Below are 23,360 nucleotides of genomic sequence, written 5' to 3' on the forward strand. Positions count from 1 at the left end.
ATGTCCTTTTGATAAGTTTTCAAAGACAGCTGTCCTTCTGTAAAATCCCTAAAACTCTAGGAATAAGGAGGAGAGCCAATACTTGTTTTCTGACATCCAGCCAGACTGCTCTTGGGTGAGGGTGAAAGGAATCCAAAAGAAAAGTATCATTTTCTAAGCTAGAAATATTTATCAAAAAACACATATGAAAATTTAGAATTGAATTATCAATTTTACTGCCTGAAGAGGACCCCCCAAAATACAAAAGTGACTATTTCAACTTTGTCCTAAATAAATATTAACATAAAATTCTTCCTGATAGGCAATCTGCCACAGACTATCAACAATACCTTCTGTGCCAGTGAGACGGGCAAAATGGAAATTAAAAAGCTACTTTAAAGTTTTCTTCTTAGTATTTTTGAGAGCTTTAAATAGTCATTCTATTTTAAAAAGAATAATAGACACGAGAGATTTGTTTAAATGGTAAATATGAAGATTTATCATAAACTGTAGTTTTTAGGCACCATCTCTCATTCTTTAAAGAAAGGTGAAAATGAGAACTCCTGAGAGTAATGTAACTTTAAAAACTAAAAATAAAATGTCAGAAGCAAAACTCGAGCTTTTCCTTTTGTTTGTTTTAGATGCCAGGCAGCATTCAATAGGTTTAGAACCTTTTCTAAAAGCCTTTCATTCTGCCAGCGTTTTAATATGAATTTAATTCTGCTGCCAGTTCTTCATGAAACCTACCATGTCAGAATAGAAGTTGTCCAAAGGTTTGTTTTCTATTTTTCTTTTTTTTTTTTTTTTTTTTTGAGACAGAGTCTCACTGCAACACCCAGGCTGGAGTGCAATGGCACGATCTCAGCTCACTGCAACCTCCGCCTCCCAGGTTCAAGCAATTCTGCCTCAGCCTCCCAAGTAGCTGGGATTACAGGTGCCCACCACCATGCCCAGCTAATTTTTGTATTTTTAGTAGAGATGGGGTTTCACCATGTTGGCCAGGCTGGTCTCGAACTCCTGACCTCAAGTGATCCACCCACCTCAGCCTCCCAAAGTGCTGGTGGCGTGAGCCACCTCATCCGGCCTAAAGGTTCTTTACCAAAAAGACTTTTACCTTCTCTGAATAGGAACCTTTAATTTTATCATTAAAGTTTCTGCAAGTTAAAAACAGTGAGATGCTAGTAAACTGGGTCTCTTTCCAACTAAACTTAAACCCTTGGAGGGCAGGTACTGTGTTTTTACCTCCAGGCATTCCCCAGCATCGAGCATGATAAGTGATGAGTCACTAACTTTGTATTTACCTCTCTCTCCATGCCAAGGTTTTCAAACTCTTATACCAATTGTTTCCATTGTAAGTGCAAAAGAAAGAAAAAGCTAGTCCTTTACAAGCTCTATTTGGAGAGGGGATGGCTTGGAAGGAATCAAGGGACACTTGGCACTTGGGTGAACAAAAATTGAAGAAAAAGATCACACTCAGCTCTGAGAACCTTTAGAGTTGTGGAGTGAAATGCTACGCACAGTGGTAAATGGTTGCTCTTGAAGTCCTTCGAATCTTCAGTTGAGTTTACAGGAATCACCAACTGCTGAATGTAACTGCCTTTGTTTTGGAAAATGTAAAGAGTCAAGTCTGCATATTGGTGGGCATGGAGCCACAACTGAATTGGCCCACAAGACCATAACAGGATGAGCCAGCACTGGCAGGGGACATCTGAATCACTTAAGGTTGATTTCAGCAGACATGGCACCAATACACATAATCTATAAACAAAACTTTTTATTACAGTGCACTTATTGTAGTTGAAAACATGCAGCACCATTTGAAACAAAGAAGATTCAGAAACATGGAAATAAGTTTTGTATCTAAACATAAATGGATGGTAAAAATTAAAGTTTTCATTTCTTAAGGAAAAGCATATTCATTTTTGTCAAACATTTACAGTAATCCAGGTTAAAAAGCTATAGTTTTCATGATTCTGTTAAGTCTATTCTTCAAAGTATGCTATGTGAGGTTGACCTAGAGAACACTTGACCACATCTACTTCTCCACCTCCATTCTTTGCCCGTTGAAAGTGAATGTTAATTAAATCCTCCACAATTTCTTCATCCATTTGAATGCCTTCCATTCCTGTCAGAAGCACTGTCCTCTTAGATGTTCCTGAAAATATCTAAGAAGGAAAATATGATAAATAGAAAGATTTCTAAGAGCTTTGAATTACAAAACTTTACATTCATAATCTCTGCTTAATATTTTTTATTTTATCTTAGAAGAGACAAGAAATCTTAGGAAGATTTTCCAAGCAAGAGAATATCCAAGTCAGATCTGAGTTTTAGAAAGAGAACTCTGGTGGCATTAAGGAACACAGAGGAAAGGAGGGATGCTCTGGGAACAGAAAGACCAGGTAAAGAGGTAGTCAGAAGTGGAGCTGGCAAGATTTAGTGACCAAATGAATGTTGGAGGTGAAGCAAACTGAAGAGTTAAGTATGAGTTCTAGCTTTTAAGTTGGTGGAGTAGGTAGATGGTGGTACCATTGGATACCTGAGAAGGAAGAGGAAAAGGGAGCAGGTCTGGGGTAAAGATAATGAGTTCAGAGAAAGTAGGCAGGAATTCTTTCTCATGCTCACTGACAGTAGACACATGAGAGAAATGCAACTATGTCTCCATGTACAAAAATAAAAATTGTGCCATTATCTGAGTAATTTCAGTTTTTAAAATTGTATAATAAAGTACAGTTTTGCATTAAAATGCTCCTTCAAAAGACAAACTCATTTTGCACCAAGCAAAAATGAAGTAAAGAAACCATTTTGCTATCCCTCATTGATAAGATTCATAAGTAACAGACTCACAACAACTTTATTTTTTGTGGGGTGGGTTTGGGCAGTGAGTTCTGAAAATGAGAGAATAGAGATGACTTTACCTGATACTTTTTCAAGTGTATTTCTGTGTATGGAGAAACAGTAACTCTATGGCAGGTTTGATTTATATAAAGAGGGTATTCTTTCTTTTTCAAAATCTTGTCAGCCACTAAAAGCAAAACAAAAACAATACTTGTCTTTTTTATATCATAAGCATTTTTAACCAAAGTTAAAACTTCCTTCAAAGAGAACACTATTACAGTAAATATTGAGTTAAAAGATTAATTTTTAAGAAATTCTAAAGCCCACTTTGAAGACTTCACAGTACATAATTTTGAAAACTACAAGACCACACAATAATGAGGTTTAAAGGCTTCATTCCATCTTGAATTATTCACTGCAGTCAATCAATGCACAAAGGGTTGCAATGTCCTCAGACAGATCTACTTTGAGCTATAAAAAATACCATAGTCTTTTGCAGAAAGTAACCCACTCATCTAACAAGACTGGAATGTTTCCCAGTTTCTCAAAAGCTGTAAGTGAAAACTATGATTAGAATACTACATACATTTTTTCAATATATTCAATAAACTGAAGTAATGATGTTAACCAAAGCAGGGAGGGGATTGAATGCCATCTAGAAAAACTGAAAGGAAATAAAAATTCATCAGTTTTCTACAACACAAAGAATAGTCTATTTTTTAGCAGTATTTTTTTCTCCTAGAGTGGTGAAAGGATGTGTGTCAAGACTGTAACATTTAACAAAAACAGTTCTTGGGAATATACAACCATGTTTTTTATGACTCTTCTCACTCATCTACCTTGGATCAGCAATATGGTACAATGATTAAGAGTGTAGGCCCTCATTGGCGAGAATATGGAGAAATTGAAACCCTGAGGCAATGCTGATAGAAATGTAAAATGGTACAGCCACTGTAGAAAACAGTATGACAGTTCCCCAAAATATTAAAATAGAACATGATATGATCCAGCAATTCAACTTCTGGGTATATACCCGAAACAACTGAAAGCAGGGACTTGGACGGATACTTGCTCGTTAATGCTCAGAGCAGTATTTTTCACAATAGGCAAAAGGTGGAAGCAACCCAAGCGTCCACCAACAGATGAACAGATCAACAAAATGGATATATAAAATACACACACAGAGAGAGAATATTATTCAGCCTTTAAAAAGGATGAAATTCTGATACATACCACAACATGGATGGACCCTGATAACATTATGCTAACCAAAATAAGACAGACAGGAAAAGGACAAATATTGTATAATTCCACTTGAATGAGGTACCTAGAATAGGCAAATTCATAGAGACAGAAAGTAGAATGGTGGTTACCAGGGGCTGGAAGAAGAGGTAATGGAGAATTATTGTTAAATGGGTACAGAGTTTCAGTTTGGGGTGATTAAAAAGTTCTAGAGATGGATAGTGGTGATGGTTGCACAACATTGTGAATGTACTTAGTACCCTTGAATTGTACATTTAAAAATTGTTAAAATGGTAAATTTTATGTTATATATATTTTATCACAGTTAAAAAAAAAAAAGAGTACAGGTCCTGAGTCAAATAGACCAGCTTCAGTCCTAGCTCTGCTACTTATGAGCTATGTGGCCTTGGATATGTTGCTTGACTTCTTAAAGCCTCAGTTTCTTTTTCTGTAAAATAAGCATAATTACAGTACCTACCCTGTAGATTATTGTGATGAGCCAGTAAGACACAGTTTATGAAGTATCTGGCATATTTATCTCCAGAATACCTTCACATCCTTCAGTAGTTACCTGTTGGATAACCTATAACCTGCAGAAGTATTTTTCCCCGTCTGGCTAGATGTAACCTCTAGGAGAACATCCCCAGATGGCCCAAGGACACAGGTTCCAAAGCTAGTATTGTCTCTCACAGTAGAGTTATAAATTGCATTCTAGTTTATTTTATTTTATTTATTTTATTTGGGTTTTTTTGAGACCGAGTATCACTCTGTCACCCAGGCTGGAGTGCAGTGATGCAATCTCGGCTCCCTGCAACCTCCACCCCCCAGGTTCAAGCAATTCTCCTGCCTCAGCCTCCCAAGTAGTTGGGACTATAGGCGTGAGCCAGCACATCCACTAATTTTTGTATTTTTGGTGGAGAAGGGGTCTTGCGATGTTGGCCAGGCTGGTCTTGAACTCCTGGCCTCAAGTGATCCACCCGCCTCAGCCTCCCAAAGTGCTGGGATTATAGGCGTGAGCCACTGCGCCTGGCCAGATTTTTTAAAATCCAAGTTATAGACAAACTAACAGCAAACAGGCTAAATGAATATAGGAATTTGGCAAATTAAAATCTGGATGCTTGACTATGGAAGTTTCCACCAAGTTATTGTTCATTTCCAAGACAACATATTACGGTAGCCCTCAAGACCCCTTCCTTTTATAGCTCTCCCTAACACATCCCACCAGGATGTCCTAAACATCATCCAAAAGCTCAGGTCAAAAATGCATATTGGGCCAGGAGAAGTGGCTCATGCTTGTAATCCCAGCACTTTGGGAAGCCAAGGTGGGCGTATCACTTGAAGTCGGGAGTTCGAGACCAACCTGACCAACATGGTGAAACCCCGTCTCTACCAAAAATACAAAAATTAGTCAGGCATGGTGGCATGCACTTGTAATTCCAGCTACTCGGGAGGCTGAGGTGGGAGAATTGCTTGAACCCGGGAAGCGGAGGTTGCAGTGAGCTGAGATAGTGCCACTGCACTCCAGCCCAGGCGACAGAGCAAGACTCTGTCTCACAGGAAAAAAAAAAAAAAAAAAAAAAGGATATTGACATGTTTTAATGTGCCCAGAGAAAAGCCTGGAAAGACACCCAAATAACCATAACTAACTAAATAGTAGGAGAAAGGGAAGTTTGAGGAAATGTCTCTTTTTTTTTTTTTTGAGACGGAGTCTCACTCTGTCGCCCAAGCTGGAGTGCAGTGGCGTAGTCTCGGCTCACTGCAACCTCCACCTCCTGGGTTCAAGCTATTCTCCTGCCTGAGCCCCCCGAGTAGCTGGGATTACAGGCATGCGCCACCACACCTGGCTAATTTTTTTGTGTTTTTAGTAGAGACGGGGTTTCACCATGTTAGTCAGGTTGGTCTCGAACTCCTCACCTCATGATCTGCCTGCCTCGGCCTCCCAAAGTGCTGGGATTACAGGCATGAGCCACCGGGCCCGGCCGAAATGTCTCATTTTTACTAAATGTATGCTCTTCTGTATTATTTCACCTTCCTTAAAAAGCATGTATTACTTTGTCATGAAAAAATCTAATCCATCAATTTTTTTTTTAATTTTGTTTTTTGAGACAGGGTCTCACTCTGTCTCCCAGGCTGTAGGGCAGTGGTGCAATCACAGGTAACTGCAGCCTCGACCTCCTGGCCTCAAGTAAACCTCCCACCTCAGCCTCCTGAGTAGCTGGGATCACAGGCATGCACCACTATGCCTGGTGATCTCGGCTCACTGCAACCTCCACCTCCTGGGTTCAAGTGATTCTCCTGCCTCAGCCTCCCAAGTAGCTGGGATTACAGGCACTCGCCACCATGCCTGGCTAATTTTTGTATTTTTAGTAGAGATGGGGTTTCGCCATGTTGGCCAGGCTGGTCTTGAACTCCTGACCTCAAGTGATCCGCCTGCCTCCGCCTCCCAAAGTGCTGGGATTACAGGGGTGAGCCACTGCACCCTGCCTATTTGTAGCAATATTATCTTTCCTAGTACTGTCCCTGGAAATAATTTCCTACACTCTACTATTTTATAAGGTTTTTTAAAATCCCCAATTATCATGCTAATACATTCCAAATAAAAGAAGTAGAATAGGAATACTTTCAGAAACAACAGAACATGACTGAAATGGCAAAGTGTCTGTTAACCTTCTACACCCTTGAGTACCTCCAATCTCCACAAACGTGATGACTGCACTCCCGGACTGTCTGTCATAGTCCACGCGGTCCACCTCTCCGCCTCCATTTCGGGACTTTGAAAAGCTCAGCTCTAGTTTGTCTCTCATTTGATCTTCAGGCAATGTGTCAGGAATTTCAGTAACATTGATTTTCATTTTAGAAACTTCTACATAAACCTGGAAAATGATTTGATGTTCAGAAATATGGATGAGAGAAGTGCTTGTGATGAACAGAAATCCAAAAAATTTTAATCATCCTGTTACCTGGAATCTGACTCCTGAATTTAATGGAACTGGCTTGGCCGTAACCTCCAGATTTACATCTTTTATCTGTACATGATGTTTACTCATGCTTACCACATTTTGAGCAACTGAAAAATAATTCAGGAAGGAAGTATTAATTTCCAATATTTTAAGAATGGTTATGCTTTTGGTTTAAGAACAAATTATCCTGAATATTTTTAATTTTCTTTAATATTAAAGGGTCTAATTTAAAAAATTTGGCGGGGGGTGGTTCCAAGTGATAATGGTCTTGCCACCAAAGTAGAATATATAATTTGGGGGGTCAGGGGGAAGGAGGACCAGATCTCACTCTGTCACTGAAGCTGGAATGCAGTGATGTGATCATAGCTCACTGTAACCTCAAACTCCTGGGCTCAAGAGATCCTCCCACCTCAGCTTCCAGAATAGCTACAGGTGCATGCCACCACGCCTAGCTAATTTTTTTAACTTTTTGTAGAGACGAGGTCTCACTTTGTTACCCAGGCTGCTCTGGAACTCCTGGACTCAAGCAATCCTCCTGCATCGGACTCCCAGACAAAGTTCTGGTATTATCGGGATGAGCCACTGCTCTTGGTCCCAAAGTAGAATATATTAATGTCAAAGTATATCAGCAAAATCACAATGTAGAAGTTCTCAAGTTCTAGATTCTTCTCATAAGATGAATCTTTTATCTCTTAAGAGATAAGCCTAACAATCTTCCAGAATTCATATATTACTTCAGCTCAGCCACATACCCTTCCTTCCACTATTAACAATTACCAGAGGAACAATTACCAGTGGAACAATTACCTTCCACTATTAATTACCATTAATGCACAGCCAGAAATTCTCCCATGTTCAGTAAGCTGGGAAAACTTTCATGGCTAAGTGTCATTTGTACAATTAGTCTTGATTTTACTTAACCTTATCATTTGTTACTCCTTAATATGTTACAAGCACTAGAGCAATATATATTCATTTGCTCTGTCTTCTCAAGGATTACATGTTAAAGACTACATAGGCTGGAATATCAAAGAGTGAGTCTTTTTTTTTTTTTGTCATACTTAATGACGAATTCCACTTTTGCAAAAATGCTCTTGAAATCATTCTTTAAAAAGTTGATAGTCCTGCTATATTGATCACAAAGCTGTCAAGTCTAATTTACCTATGCAAATGGGAGAGGTTTAGTAAAATGCTAAAAGTCACTAGCACTCCAAAAGGCAACTCTATGTCAATTAAAAATGTGAGTGGGCATTTATTTTTAATTGTGTGGCATGAGTTTATAATACTTCAGTTGTTGATATTTGGGGCTACTATTCCAATGTATCACGAAAATAAGTGACATTCACTCTCTGTCTTATAAAACTTCACATGTGTTTATGACAACCAGACCAGATGGCACCACACCACAGCTGGAGGAAGAGAAAAAAAGGGCCAGAAGGCAGGGCCTTGGCCATGTGGGAATTCAACTCACTGTACCAAAATATGACTCTATAACTTGGATGATGGTTTTTTGTTTTTTTGTGTTTTTGTGTTTTTTTGCTAATGACAACAGACAATAACAGAAAATATCAATGAGTAATACTCAGATGATCCTCTTTCCCTCCCACTCTTCCACAAACCCCCAACATCTGGTGATCTGATACAGCTGAGAGGGACCGCTTGTGTTTCAACTTTTGTGACTCTGACAATCAAGAGCCAACTCCTACTTAATTGTGTTTCAAACCTACTGCTGTCCCAGGAGATCGGGAGCTCAGAGCCACGTCAAGCGTAGAAGCAATGATGTAGGTGCTTTTAGAGAATTCCATTTCCAACATTCCCAGGAAATTGCTGTGCAGAAACCCTGCCTCCCAAATCCTCATTTATATCTATCTTTTAGTTATATCCCGATTACCAGTCGCCAATATGAGTCCTGGACTCCTCTTCTACCTGTAGCAGTAGCTCCAGGGTGAAGGAAAACACACTGGCGATGCATGTCTTCTACGCGCAGATACTGTCCTGCTGGAATGCCTTTCAACATTTATTTTCAGGCTACAGTGGTGCACCAGTTTTGAGGAAACATGGGTTGTAGACTGTCAGAATATGAGCACTGGAAGGGCTGGGAACACCATCTGGTCCCTCACCACGTAACTTAAATAAAAGAACAAAGGCCTGGGCTGGTGGCCTACCGAGAGAAATATTGGCCCAGTGGAAGTACATAGACTCTCAGGGTTTGGCTCTAAGCTCTGCAACTAACCGTATAGACTTTAAGCAAGTTAATTATCTTCTTCAAGCTTCTGTATCCTTATCTGAAAAATTCCTAACATGTAGCAAAAACTAACATCCATTAAGTTTGTATTAAGTGTCCAACATTGTGCTAAGTATTTTATCAACATTTCTCATTTAATACTCAAAGCAGCCTCATGAAGTAGGTACTACCATGAAGCACCTGTATAAAACCCTGAGGTTATAAAGAACCTATCCCAAATCATGCTTCTAGGAAGGGACAAGGCTGGCACTCAAAGCCAGATCCTCCCCACTCAGGAACCTCCAGCTCTGAACAGGGGCCCTCACCATGGCAGACTTAGCAAACATTAGGTTTCATTCCAAATCTCTAACTCCCAGGCTCTTCTCATTTGTGAGCTATGTGCCCTTAGGTAAATCACTTAAACATCCTCAGAATCTGTTTTCTTGGCTCTGGCATGTCTATATTTAAAGTACACAATAATAACTATCCTATCCTCCTATATTTATGGAATTGTGTGAGTATAAAATGTGATAATGTCTCTGAGAACTGTACAGCTCTACTACCTTGAAATATTACTATCATTATTTGGAGGTAGCATGTGGAGTAGAAAGAGGCTGGTATTGGACATCATCATAGCACCTGGATTTAAGTCCCACAGTCATGGCTTTCTGAATACGAGATCATATTCAAGGCACTTGTCTCAGAGTCAGTTTTCTCATCTGTAAAATGGGAATAATCATACCTGCCTCAGAACGTCACTATGAGGATAAGAAATAAGTGAAGTAATATTAGCGAAGTAATAGCTAAATGTCTATGAAAGTGCTTTCCAAATAACATGGTCATATTTTTTAACATTAGTCATACCTTCTTCTTTTTCAAAGGTGATAAGTGCTTGTCCTTTTTGTATCTCATAAGGAACTTTCGAGCTCACTTGAAACGAACAGGAGATATTTGACAACTGGCTGTCATTCTCAGGAGTTTCAACTGATAAGAATTTCATCTTTGTTTCAGGAATATCCTCTTTAATCTAATCCAAATGAAAATGTTTGATTAAAATCAAGACGAGAAATAACTTAAGTCCTTCCAATGATAATGTAATTTGGTCATCCAATAATTCATTCCCCACTAATTTTAGAACCTTGTAGAATATTGAGTATGGTCTTATTTAACATCTTTAGTAATTGCTTTTTCCCATGTAAGTACTCAGTAATCAAATGCTGATCTTTTAATATCATTTCACAGATGAAATTAAAAATATATAATCCTCTCACTGTTTTCTAATCAATGTTTAAACTGTCAATATTGTATGGTGTTCAGTTCTAAAGCCTACATCATTCCTGTGAATAAGGACTTTTTAAACAAGTGCCAATAATAGACTATCTCAAAAGGAAATCATTAGATAGTATGTTTAATTTTGCTGCAAAGTATGAAATATAGTATTGGGTATAATATGGTATTTCAAATCCAGATAATTTCATCCAAAAAGAAAGACTCCAGAATTAGATAATTTTATTTATTTATTTATTTATTTTGAGACAGAGTCTCACTCTGTTGCCAGGCTGGAGTACAGTGGTGTGATCTCGGCTCACTGCAACCTCCACCTCCCGGGTTCAAACAATTCTCCTGCCTCAGTCTCCCACGTAGCTGGAACTACAGGCACGCGCTACCATACCGAGCTAATTTCTGTATTTTGTATTTTTAGCAAAGACAGGGTTTCACCACGTTGGCCAGGATGGTCTCTTGACCTCATGATCTGCCTGCCTTGGCCTCCCAAAGTGCTGGGATTACAGGCGTGAGCCACCACACCTGGCCCAGAATTAGATGATGTTAAATTTATCAAATTTAAAAATTCCACCTTCCCCAACACCTGCCCATCAACTTTTTAACCATTACCACAACTTAGGTTTATAAAAAATGAGAAGGGACAGTATCAACAAAAATTGTAAGCTGAGGCTACACAGGTGGCTCACACTCGTAATCCCAGCACTTTGGGAGGCCAAAGCAGGCAGATCACCTGAGGTCAGGAGTTTGAGACCAGCCTGGCCAACATGGTAAAACCCATCTCTACTAAAAATACAAAAATTAGCTGGGCGTGGTGGCAAACACCTGTAATCCTGGCTATTCAGGAGGCTGAGGCAGGAGAATCACTTGAACCTGGGAGGCGGATGTTGTAGTCAACCGAGATCGCACCATTGCATTTCAGCCTGGGCAACAAGAACAAAACTCTGTCTCAAAAAAAAAAAAAAAAAAAAAAAAAAAAATTGTAACCTGAAAGATAAAGGTAGGTGGTTATACTTAGCTGCTTAGAATTATTGGGATTAACAGATTTATATAACTACACATAAATGCACAAATGAGATAGATGCTTGCATTTCTATTGCCCATGGTTATTTTACATGCTGAAAATAACACAGAGATTAGAAATATTCAGTGAGTCATTCGATTTAATCTTACATTTATTCTTTGCCTTTACGCATAACTCCAGTGGAACTTCTGATTACGGTAAGGCTGACATCAAAACAGTCTACAATGTCTGAGTAAAGGCAGAGTGTTACCCAATAATGCAGAAATACCCAGTATATGCTGAGGAGCAAGGGCTTTCTGAAATTAGAGTGAGAAAGCTTGATTCTATTTCTGACCACACTGTGACAGACAGCAAATTTACTTACGCTCTCTGATCACAGGTTTGGTCCTCTGCAAAGTGGGTCGACTAGGGCTGGCTGGTTTCTAAAGGCTCTTTGAGTTTTAAGACTGCATGATTCTAGCTCCAGTCTGAGAAGTAACCAGAATCTTAACAGAGTCTTCTGCACAAAGTCACCCATCTCATAAACACAGAAAACCTCACTTCCTGATATTCAATATCCTATCTCCCACTTCAGAAACAAGAAGTGTCAATGCTTTAATTTTTTTTTTTTTTTAGGCGGCGCCTCGCTCTGTCGCCCAGGCTGTAGCACAGTGGTGTGATCTCAGCTCACCGCGACCTCTGCCTCCCAGGTTCAAGCAATTCTCTGCCTCAGCCTCCCAAGTAGCTGGGATACAGGCACCCGCCACCATGCCTGGCTAATTTTTCTTTTTTAGTAGAGACAGGGTTTCACCATCTTAGCCAGGCTGGTCATGAATTCCTGACCCCATGATCCACCCGCCTCAGCCTCCCAAAGTGCTGGGATTACAGGCATGAGCCACCGTGCCCAGCCTCAATGCTTTAATTTTTTAACATCTGAGTTGTTAAGAAAAAAAATGGGTGAAAATTATGTACAATTAAAATACAGGAAAATTTAGGAGAGAATTTAAATGGTGAGGATTAATATATGTCCAATTTTTTAAACTGTGAAACTCATCTAAATTACCAAAGCACCTTGGATGAGAAGAATTATAAAAGAACTCAGTGAGAAAAGCCAGAATTTGATCCAATAGTAATTTGCTAATGACCATCTTTTTTTTGGTAAATTTTATTAATTTTTTGTTTTTGTAAATTTATTAAAGTGTACGTAAATAATAGAAAAATGCATGTATCATTAAGTACAGCAAGATGAAATTTTACAAAGCTAACACACATGATTGGCACGCAGATGATAGGCAGAACATGACAACACCCCAGAAACCCCCTTGGGTTCCCTTCTGGGTCTTACCTGCTTCCAAAATAACCACTGTTTTAACTTCAAACATCCTGCTTTTGCTTAATTTAAAGGGAAGCATATGGTATGCCCTCTTCTGTCTTTTTTGTGTTAACATTGTGTTTATGAAACTCATTTGTGTTGCTGCACGTCATTATGATCTGTTCATTCTCATTGCTGTGTAGTTTTCTATCATATGACTATACCCCAATTCACTAATTCGTTCTACTATGAAGGAATCATTGGGTTGTTTTCCATTTTGAACTATTACAAATGGTGGTGCCATGGATGATGATAAGGTTTTAAAAATGAATTTTGTATAATTAAAATGCTTTTTCCAAAAACCATGCATCCATCAAAAATGTAGTATATAAAATAATTAAGAGAGTACCTGGAATTCTTCGGTAGCCTCTTGTAACTCCGTTTCAAGCTTTTGGATCTCCTTCTTTAGTTGAATATTTTTCTTTATAATTTCATCAATTAGTCCCTTAAAAATATCAAATGTTACCAAAGAAAGTAAATAGCCCCTGAACTCATTTTTCTGAATGAACTAAAGACTATAAATTTCTCTCATCCTGACCAAAGAAAGACATTAGACAGTCTCAGAATAAATATGACTATGTGAATAATGCATTTGTTGAATATTTTACATCATCACTTGTCTATTCTAACATTGCCAAGTAGTACTATCTCCATTATATAAATCAGGAAACCACCTTTTACACTAGACCGAAGTCACAGAAATTTGTACAGTAAGGCAAAGATTGAGATCAGATCTTCTGAATATTACTTCAGTGCTGCATCAACTCCTTTCCTAGCTATTTGTGAGCATGATAAGACTTTTAAATTGCACTGTAATAGCGGACATATTCTGGGGCAGTTTGTTGTTGGTGTTGTTGTTTTTGTTCTTAATTATCTGTGATTCCCATAGTATCACATAGTACACAGCTACCTTAACGAGCCAGACATATGACCTTGGGGAAGTGGTTTAAGCTACCTGGGCCTCTGTTCCCTCTTGGGGTCTAATGAGATAATTGCTGACTATGCTCTTAACTTGTTGATGCAAATCCAAGAAATGAGGGTGTGAGTGAGAAAGCAGCTAGTGTTGTAAGCCTTATAAGAGAAAGAATAAAAATATGACACTTCTTGTAAGGCTTAAATAACATAATGGAAGTTAAAAATTTTTTTTAAGCCTAACAGCCTCCCAAATTCAAGGTAATGTTGGACAAAGACATACAAAACATGCCTTACTGCAAAACTAATAGATATAAAATAATTTTTAATAATACCCAGTAATTTCCTTTTTACCTTATTTTGTTCATCTTTTATAAATTCATCTGGCGAATGCTCCTTAAGAATTTGTTGTGTGTCGTCTTTATCAGCTTCCATGATTCCCTAATATTATAAAAAATAAATATTGTAAGCATAGCATATATACACAAATTTAAGAACAAAGAAATAAGAACTTTTACCCTTTTATGGAAGAAACATCTCTTCTTTGCTATATCTTTTTTTCCCATCATCAAAGGCTTTATTATCATATGGCTTATATCCAAACAAAGTCTGTATTTTAATAACTCCTTTCTTTTTTTTTCTTTTTTTGAGACAGAGTCTCGCTCTGTCACCCAGGCTGGAGGGCAATGGTGCGATCTTGGCTCACTGCAACCTCTGCCTCCCAGGTTCAAGTGATTCTCCTGTCTCAAGCCTCCCAAGTAGCTGGGATTACAGGTACCTGCCACCATGCCCGGCTAATTTTTGTATTTTTAGTAGAGATGGGGTTTCACCATGTCGGTCAGGCTGGTCTTGAACTCTTGTCAAGTGATGCACCCCCCTCAGCCTCCCAAAGTGCTGGGATTACAGGCGTGAGCCACAGCACCTGGCCAATATTTCAAATAACTTTCACACCTATAATATATAAAAAGATTCTAAAAATCCTTTGCTTTTCAACAAAATAATATACAGAAAGTAATGAACATTAATGTTCCTTTGTAGTTCATATTCCAACCATAATATCATGCTCCATTTTAAATGAATACTATTTTGGTTTTCCAACGTTTTTCAAAGTTTTTGATTAAAATATTTAATTCTCCCTATTGTTCTCCCCAAATGTAAACAAAGTCAAGAGGCCTCCAACATATGCTTTCTCTACACAGGTGTTCTTACCTGAAGCTTTCACTAACTCTCCCGCTGGGTCCATAAACATGGATTGGGAAGAAATTATATGTTTATTTCTAATAACCTCTAATTGAAGCTTAGCATTCTCTTCAATTATGAATATGGTAACAAACTACAGTAGTATTCACAGCACCTGTGATAGTCACCAATAGAAAGCACAGATAGTTTCATAGAATATTGTTGCAGATATGCTAAAATAGTTTGTGTTTAACATTGCTTCTACATTAGTTACTAACCTCACCACTAGGTCTTGTAATATATTGTGATACATTGATATATATCACTATATCAAACATTTGCTTTTTAAATATTCTGATAACCGTATTTCAATACAATTGATTTCTGGCCGGGCGCGGTGGCTCATGTCTGTAATCCCAGCACTTTGGGAGGCCAAGGTTAAGAGTTTGAGACCAGCCTGGCCAACATGGTGAAACCCCGTCTCTACTAAAAATACAAAAAAAATTAGCTGGGCGTGGTGCCAGGTGCCTATAATCCCAGCCATATTTCAATTGATTTACTTTGTAATTCTATGTATTTTATTTTATGCATTTAATTTTTTTTTAGATAGGGTCCCACTTTGTTGCCCAGGCTGGAGTGCAGTGGGGCATGAACACGGCTCACTGCAGCCTCAACATCCCAGGCTCAAGTGATCCTCCCACCTCAGCCCCCCAAGTAGTTGGGACTACAGGTATGTGCCACCATGCCCAGCTAATTTTTGTATTTTTTGTAGAGATGTGTTTTCGCCAAGTTGCCTAGACTGGTCTCGAACTCCTGGGCTCAAACAATCCGCCCCCCTTGGACTCCCAAAGTGCTGGGATAAGCCACCATGCCTGTCCCCACAGGCATTGACTAAATGTTTTTTTTGGAGAAAGGCCCATAGGATTTGCCAAGCTGGCAAAGGAATCCATGGTACAAAAACTTTAAGAACTCTTGCCTACATATGAATTTACTGAGATGAAAAACTCTCAGATCAAAAATGGGACAAAGGATATCATGATTCTATGTTTTTAGATACACATTAATAAACAGTCTGCAATATAATTTTCCAAGATTTCAAGTGGCTAAATTCTCAATATTCTTGAAAAAGAAATAAAAGACATCTATTCCTCCTTAAAAATAAAATAGAAGACTAGCAAAAACTTAGCCATGTCTTAGTTTAATGAACACAGGAGTGTCAAAAAAAAAGAGAAGAGTCGCATAACACCCAGATCTTGGTTTCTAATAATATTCTTCAATAAAAGAAACCAGGGCTCATTGGAGCAATGGCTGATTCTAGGTCTGGGGTATAAAATATACAAAATAAGCCTGGAATATCTTGTAGTGCCAGAAAAGTAAAAAGCACTAAAACATATGCACAAACACATACAATATGATGGGAGTATGTGAAAGGGACATGGGGACCCAACTGAAAGGGCTCCAGTGGCCAAAAGTACATACACAGAATTGATCAAGTAAGTAAATATATGGAGGATAATAGGAGCCAAGTTTTTCACCGTCAGAGAAGATAATTATAAATATGGAAAGGGAGAAAACAAGAATAAATACTGTTGATTGGAACTAGATTTCAATGTAATCCTGCAGCTGTGGTTTCTGATTGATGATTGAGATAGATAGATAGATAGATAGATAGATAGATAGATAATAGATAGACAGATAGAAATACCTATGTGTGATTACCCGGGCATGGTGGCACGCACCTGTAATCCTAGCTACTCGGGAGGCTGAGGCAGGAGAATCGCTTGAACCCGGGAGGCAGAGGTTGCAGTGAGTCAAGATTGTGTCACAGCACTCCAGCCTGAGCAACAGAGTGAGACTCCATCTCAGAAAAAAAAAAAAAAAAAGCAATGCCTATGTGTGTATCTTGTGTATATACAAATACATATATACCCTAGCTCTGTCTGCTGAGGCCTGGGAGAGCAGATACAACCACAATGAGCAATGAGCACACTCAGCACCCAGACTTTGGTTTCTAATACTATTCTCCACCAAAAGGAACCAGGACTCTTTAGAGAAATGGTTGATCCCAAAACCAGGATAGAAAAACTGCAAGATGAGCCTGGGACATCTTATGATGCCAAAAAGCAAGGAAATGCTTAAAGAATGATGATGACATGTTGAAAGGACACAGAATCCACCTTGAGATGGTTTTCAGTGGCCAAATCTGGGGATAAATTAAAGATTAAAATAGATAATGGTAGTAATGATTAAATCTGTTGATTAAAGTAAAAAACTGAGTCCAGATAAATTAGAAATTTTGATGAAGAAAGGAATTTTTAGTTGGCTTCAAAATAGTTCCCCACAAAATGTTTATTAATTTCAAAGAAGAAAAGAGTAACTTTACACTGGCAGACATCAACATAATGAGATAATCAAAGTAAATAATGGAATAAATCAAAATAATGTAACATATTACAAGGTGCACTGAGAACACAATGTAACTTCGACGACAGTCCTGCCAAAGATGCATAATCTGAATCTAAGCATGAGGAAACATCAAACTCAAATTGAGGGGTTCTACAATACAACTGCCCTGTTCTCTTCAAAAGTTTCAAGTTCAGAAGGCCAAGGAAAGACTAAGAAATGTCCATACTGAAGGAGACTAAAGAGACCTCACAACTAAATAGAAAGCATGATCCTCAACTGGATCCTTTTGCTATCACTGGGGCTCAGAAACTGATACCCGGAAGTATGGCATTTTGACATGCTGAACTGAAGATGGCTCAAGGTCTCTCTGACCTCCCCCTCCTCCTCTGTCTCTCCCAAAGCACAGGATGAAGGTGCACTGATGTTCTCCTATCTGCCTAAATGTGGGACCTGCCAGAAAACAGAACAATTACCTCTAGTCCCTTCCCTGAGTTTTTAATTCTGAATTCATATCACAGAAAGAAGACTGAAGTCTGTCAACAAACCTGGGTTACAACCACTGTCTGCTCTGTAAGCCCAACAGGCTTTGTCCAAGGCCATTGTATGTTCTTCGAGTCCCTTGAATTCCTTTAAAAATCATTTACTAACCCCCTATAATCATCCACACTTCCCCATCTCCCTTTCCCCTAAAAAGTAGGGAATGTAACCATCTGTACCCCACTGTGCAGTATAATCACTATGTGATTTTTCCCCTGTGCACATTAATAAATTTATATGCCATTTCTCCTATTTAATCTGCCTTTGCCCTTCAGAGAGCAAAGAGGAAGTTTTCCCTTGACCCCTACACTATCCAAGACATTATCAGGACAACTGGTGAAATTCACATTGGATCTGATTATTAAATTGTAGTAACATAGCACTCCACATTCCTGATTTTGATGACTGTATTGTGGTTATGTCGGAGCACATCTTTTTTGTAGGAAATATATACTCAAGTATATAATGAAAGATGACAGGTCACCAGATTGGAAATTTATTCTTAAATAATTTAGGAAAAGGAAAAGTTGTTTTACTGTACTTGCAACTTTTCTGTAAGTTTGAGATGCCTTGAGACGATATATATATATAAGTATATATATATATTTAAACCACATCTCTCTCTCTCTCTCTCTCTCACACACACACACACATATGCATACATATATACATATATATCGCTATTGTATCAACAACTGCAAAATCTTCTTAATGGTCAGCCATGGTCTGATACATTCTAACTCCAACTCACTTTCCCGTCCTATTTAGTCAATTCCTCAACCCAGTTCCCTAACCACAATGAACATTTGGATAGCTCCTTTTCTTTCCTCTGTCCCTCAAACTGTCACATCCTTCCTCCTCTCCCAACCTTAATCCCCATCTAATGAAATCTTACTGTTCTTCAAGGTCCATTCCAAATTTTCCCCAAGCTCCCGAAGCCTTTTCTGATTCCCCCAAAGGATGTTACTCCCCCTCCTTTATCTCCTTTGCGGCGCTTTAATTACGTGTGTACCTATGTCATTTTCCGTGACACATCAGTAAAGATGTTGAGGGCTGGGACCATATCTACTCCTCCCTGCAGACCTTCAGAGCACTTTCTCAGTATAAGCTTACACACTGAAAACACTCCATTTAGAGAATTATGTGGTATCTTGACTTAAGTATTTGTTGTACTCAGGACATCACATGTATATGAAGTCCTCTTATTACATTTCAGAAGACAGAAACTGCAATGTTATTTAATTGCTTTTTATTTTTATTATTGTGACAATGCCAATATTCCAAGAGCCTGTAATAAAGGCTCTCAGCATAAATGGTCTACTATCTAACACCACCAGAACCCTTTTGGCATCTTTAGCATCTGGATACTTTTGCTCTATGCATGAGTGGAATGTATGGTCATTCCTTTTATGCAATCATGTAGTAGGCAAAACAATGGCTTCCTCAAAGATGTCCACATCCTAATCCCAAGAATCTGTGATTATGTTAGTTTATATTGCAAAGGAGAATTAAGGTTGCAGATTGAATTAAGGTTGCTAATCAGCTTGCTTTTAAATATGGAGAGCATCCTGGATTATCTGTGGGGGCCCAGTGTAATCATGAGGCTACTTAAAAGTGAAAGCGGAAGACAGAAGAAGAGTCAAGAGTGAGATGTGACCCCGAAAGAACTTTCAGAGGCGCAATGTTGCTGGCCCTGAAGATGGAGGAAGGGCTACTGAGCCAAATAAGGTAGGTGGCCTCCGGAAGATGGAAAGAGGATTCACCCCAAGAGCTTCCAGAAAGGAAGGCAACCCTGCCAACACTTTGATTTTAACCCAGTGAGACCTCAGTAGGACTGCTACAGAATCCTAAGATAGTAAATTGTGTATGTGAGTGTGTGTGTGTGTGTGTGTGCGCGCGCGCGCGTTTCTATGTGTTTAAGCCACTAAAGCCATGTAATTTGTTATGGCAGCGAATTAAAAAAACTGATACAAATCACCATCACCGTATTTCCGTAATACAATCATATAACTGCGGTGCCAGGCCGTGTAGAATCGAATCTTCCTATATGCATGCGTGGCAGCAAAAAGAAAGAAAGGCAATAGAACGTCTGCCTGTTGTACAGACTGGAAACACAGTATTCTCCTTCGGATGTCTCCTTCAAGAAAAACCTTGCCTATTCTGACACGCCAGCCATGACTGCACAACACTGCCCCTGCCAAGAATCGTTTTCTTAAGAAATCCGTTTTCCTAAGGACTATCTCCAGAGACACTCGGAGAAAACAGCGAGGGCCGGGCGCGGTGGCTCACGCCTGTAATCCCAGCACTTTGGGAGGCCGAGGCGTGCGGATCACGAGGTCAGGAGAGCGTATCCATCCTGGTTAACACGGTGAAACCCCGTCTCTACTAAAAATACAAAAAAAAAAAAATTAGCCAGGCGTGGTAGCGGGCGCCTGTAGTCCCAGCTACTCTACTCGGGAGGCTGAGGCTGGAGAATGGCGTGAACCCGGGAGGCGGAGCTTGCAGTGAGCCGAGATCGCGCCACTGCACTCCAGCCTGAGCGACAGAGCGAGACTCCGTCTCAAAAAAAAAAAAAAAAGAGAGAGAGAAAACAGCGAGGAAACACAAATAACTTTATGTTTCAATTTCCTCAATGAAGCAAAGCAAACAAGTGACAAGGCCCGAAGCCCTGACGGCCCAGAGACTGCACAGCGGGCCCAGGAGCAGGTGCGACCCCTCGAAGGCGGCGTGGCCTCCGCGACTCGGCTGCGGGCAGCTCCCGGGGAGCAGGGTCTCAACTCCGGCGCTGTCCCACTTCCGTCGGCGCTGAGGGCTCCCACCTCCCTTTCCACCCCCGGCTCTCCAGCCCGGGACTGCCAGCGGCGGGAGTGGCAGCCGGGGAAGGGACTCCCCACTCACCCGCGTCCGCCCGCCGAGCGCAGCTCCCCAAGGCCCAGCGCGCCTGCCCTTCCCGGAAAACAGCTGCGCCTGAAACGCCGGAACCCCCGGAGGCACTGGGAGGGGAAGGCCCGGGTTCTCAAAACTGTCGCTGCCTCCTGCAGAAGCGCCTCGGGAGAGCTGCGGGGTTTTCCTGAGGAGGTGGCCCTCGCAGGAACAGCTCGGTTCCCCGCGAAAAGAAAAAGACAGTGAAAAAGAAAACTGCTTTAACGGCGATTTTTCTTTAGCATTTAACCAATGCTCAAATACTAAACCTGGTTGTCTCCAATGATTAGTCACTAACAGAAAAAAAAAACTCATTTCACTTTCGATTTTTAAAAAGGGGTGGTTTTGCGGAGGAAAGCAGAAGTATACCTGAAGTTTCCGTACACACTAATTTTAGGGAACGCTTTCTAAAACCAGTTTTTTGCATGTATTTTATAAGGTATGTTGGGAAAGTGGATAGAAACCAAATAAAGTCAAAGCAGGAATCGCTCTTCATCAGATTGTAACTCTTTTGTAATTTCTTAGTCATTGTAACACTAGTTTACAAATGTTTATGGTCAGCACAAGATCGGCGTTTCTGTGTCTTTTGTAACATCCCCCGGGCCATGAAGTTGGGAAAGCTGTGGTGTTCCTGTTGGTTTCTGTGACCCATGTCCCTTGAAAGTTTTCTTATAATCTCTTGTTTTGTTGTGGAGCTTGTAAATAAATACTTCACTAGGTGTGAACTTTTCCTTTGAAAATTCAAACATCTGGTTTATTTCAAGAACTGCAGTGTCTCTTAATCCCACACAAAGAACCACCCCACAGCTGCCCCAGCTCATAAATACAGATGTGGGAAGAAAATGAGTCAAAATTATTTCAAGGCATAAATTATAGGTTATCATGCTACCTAGTCACATATAATAACTGATACAGTGGTCTAAAATAGTTTAACAAAAGTAAAACTTATTTGTATCAAAAAGGTTGATGGGAACCAGTTTAAAGTGGTGACATTTCTTTTTCTTTTTCTTTCTTTTTTTTTTTTTTTTTTTTTTTGAGATGAGTCTTGCTCTGTTGCCCAGTCTCCAACTCCTGAGCTCAAGCAGTCCTTCCACCTCCACTCCCAAGTAGCTGGGATTACAGGAATTCACTACCGCACCCAGATTTTTTGTAATTTTAATTTGGGGGCTGGGGGCAGGTATCTAACTGTTTCCCAGGCTGATCTTGAGCTCTGGCCCCAAGTGATCCCACCACCTCAGCCTCCTGTAAAATGGCATTTCTAAGTAAAAAAACGACTTCTTTGTGCTTCTCAGACCAGTTAGAAAATACAAAAACTCCTTCTGCTGCAACTTGAGAAAGAATTACTTTAGTTTTACCTTGAAATTTTAGAGGGAATATGAACTCTCGAGGTTATTTAGTTGAACCTCATTTCTTCTTATTTTTATTTTTTATAAGAAGATACTAAAGGACAGGACCATGGCCAGAACAGGACTAACTTAATATATTGACTCAGATTCTGTTTAAAAGGCAAATGATACAGGTGGAGGGGAAGTCTTTTTGGACACCTACATTCTAAAGCTGAGACATGTACTAACAGTCTGAATTTAACTCAGCTTCAAATCTGGTATTCTGCAAAGTGTTAGAGATCTGAAGATGAAGAGTTGGCTCCTGGACATATTATTAATAATTGTAATTGCTAACATCTACTAAGAACTCTTGGACATTTTATAAACCTTTTTGTTTTGCCAACAACAATATTAGATATAGGTATTATTCCCATTTCTTTTCACCTGTCTGAAGCAGGCAGGAAGGTATTATCCCCATTTTGCAGTTGAGGAAGCTAAGGCATAAAGAGGTGACCCAAAATCAAGCAGTTAATATATGGTGACAATGATATCATACTCTACTCTCAACAATATCTCCAAACTGTGTCCTAGGGTACATGGAGAACATGGAATTTTATGGCCCAATACAATTAGGAAATGCTGCATTCTGAATCCACTTTTGGAAATTCACAATGCACATTGGCACATTAAGAGTTCCAAGAAGTATTGCAGGGAAAAATTAAAAATTTGTGCATATTAAAAATTTTAACTTTATTCAACCTTGAACTTATCAAATCAATTTGAGCGATATATTCTTTTTTTCTAGGAACAGTTATTAAAATCTTGGGAAGTTTCTGATGGGACCTTTCGAGGAATGCTCTAGTAAATTACGCCCTCTCCTAATATAAAAGTTATTTATTGATGTTATCATGCACTCAATAAATATGTTGCACATGAGCTGCAGCACTCTGTGCCTTGGATATCTCATGTAAGTCTACACAGATGTGAGGTGAATATTATGTTACACATTTGTCTCCCTGACTACATGGCAATGAACTCCTCCCAGGCTTTCTATAAAGACACACACACACACACACACACACACACACCAGTATTATATACAGTCTAATGTGTGTTGGAAGGGGTAGGATATCAGAAGTAGTAAAAAACAAAGGAGAGCATAGTCCCCTCTACCTGAGGAGGT

General features: G+C 39.5%; 1 protein-coding gene across 4 annotated transcripts; it reads right to left on the reverse strand.

Moving 5' to 3' along the window:
* Positions 1-1,738: 1,738 nt before the first annotated feature.
* NMI (N-myc and STAT interactor) lies at positions 1,739-21,349 on the reverse strand. Of its 4 annotated transcripts, none has more exons than XM_063791157.1 (9): positions 20,829-21,189; positions 16,727-16,824; positions 14,163-14,249; positions 13,246-13,341; positions 10,105-10,267; positions 7,017-7,123; positions 6,743-6,929; positions 2,895-3,001; positions 1,739-2,144 (listed from the first exon to the last, which is right to left on the reverse strand). In XM_063791157.1, exons 3-9 carry the CDS (start codon positions 14,241-14,243, stop codon positions 1,962-1,964), a joined length of 924 nt encoding a protein of 307 aa, XP_063647227.1. In that variant the 5' UTR covers positions 14,244-14,249; positions 16,727-16,824; positions 20,829-21,189; the 3' UTR covers positions 1,739-1,961. The 4 variants fall into 4 exon arrangements, with proteins under 4 accessions (XP_063647227.1, XP_063647228.1, XP_063647229.1 ...); XM_063791158.1 differs by lacking the exon at positions 20,829-21,189 and adding an exon at positions 19,915-20,315; XM_063791159.1 differs by lacking the exon at positions 20,829-21,189 and adding an exon at positions 19,909-20,315.
* Between the last annotated feature and the right edge of the window lie 2,011 nt (positions 21,350-23,360).

The sequence above is a fragment of the Pan troglodytes genome, chromosome 13, assembly GCF_028858775.2.
Source record: "Pan troglodytes isolate AG18354 chromosome 13, NHGRI_mPanTro3-v2.0_pri, whole genome shotgun sequence".
NCBI classification, from domain to species: Eukaryota; Metazoa; Chordata; class Mammalia; order Primates; family Hominidae; genus Pan; species Pan troglodytes.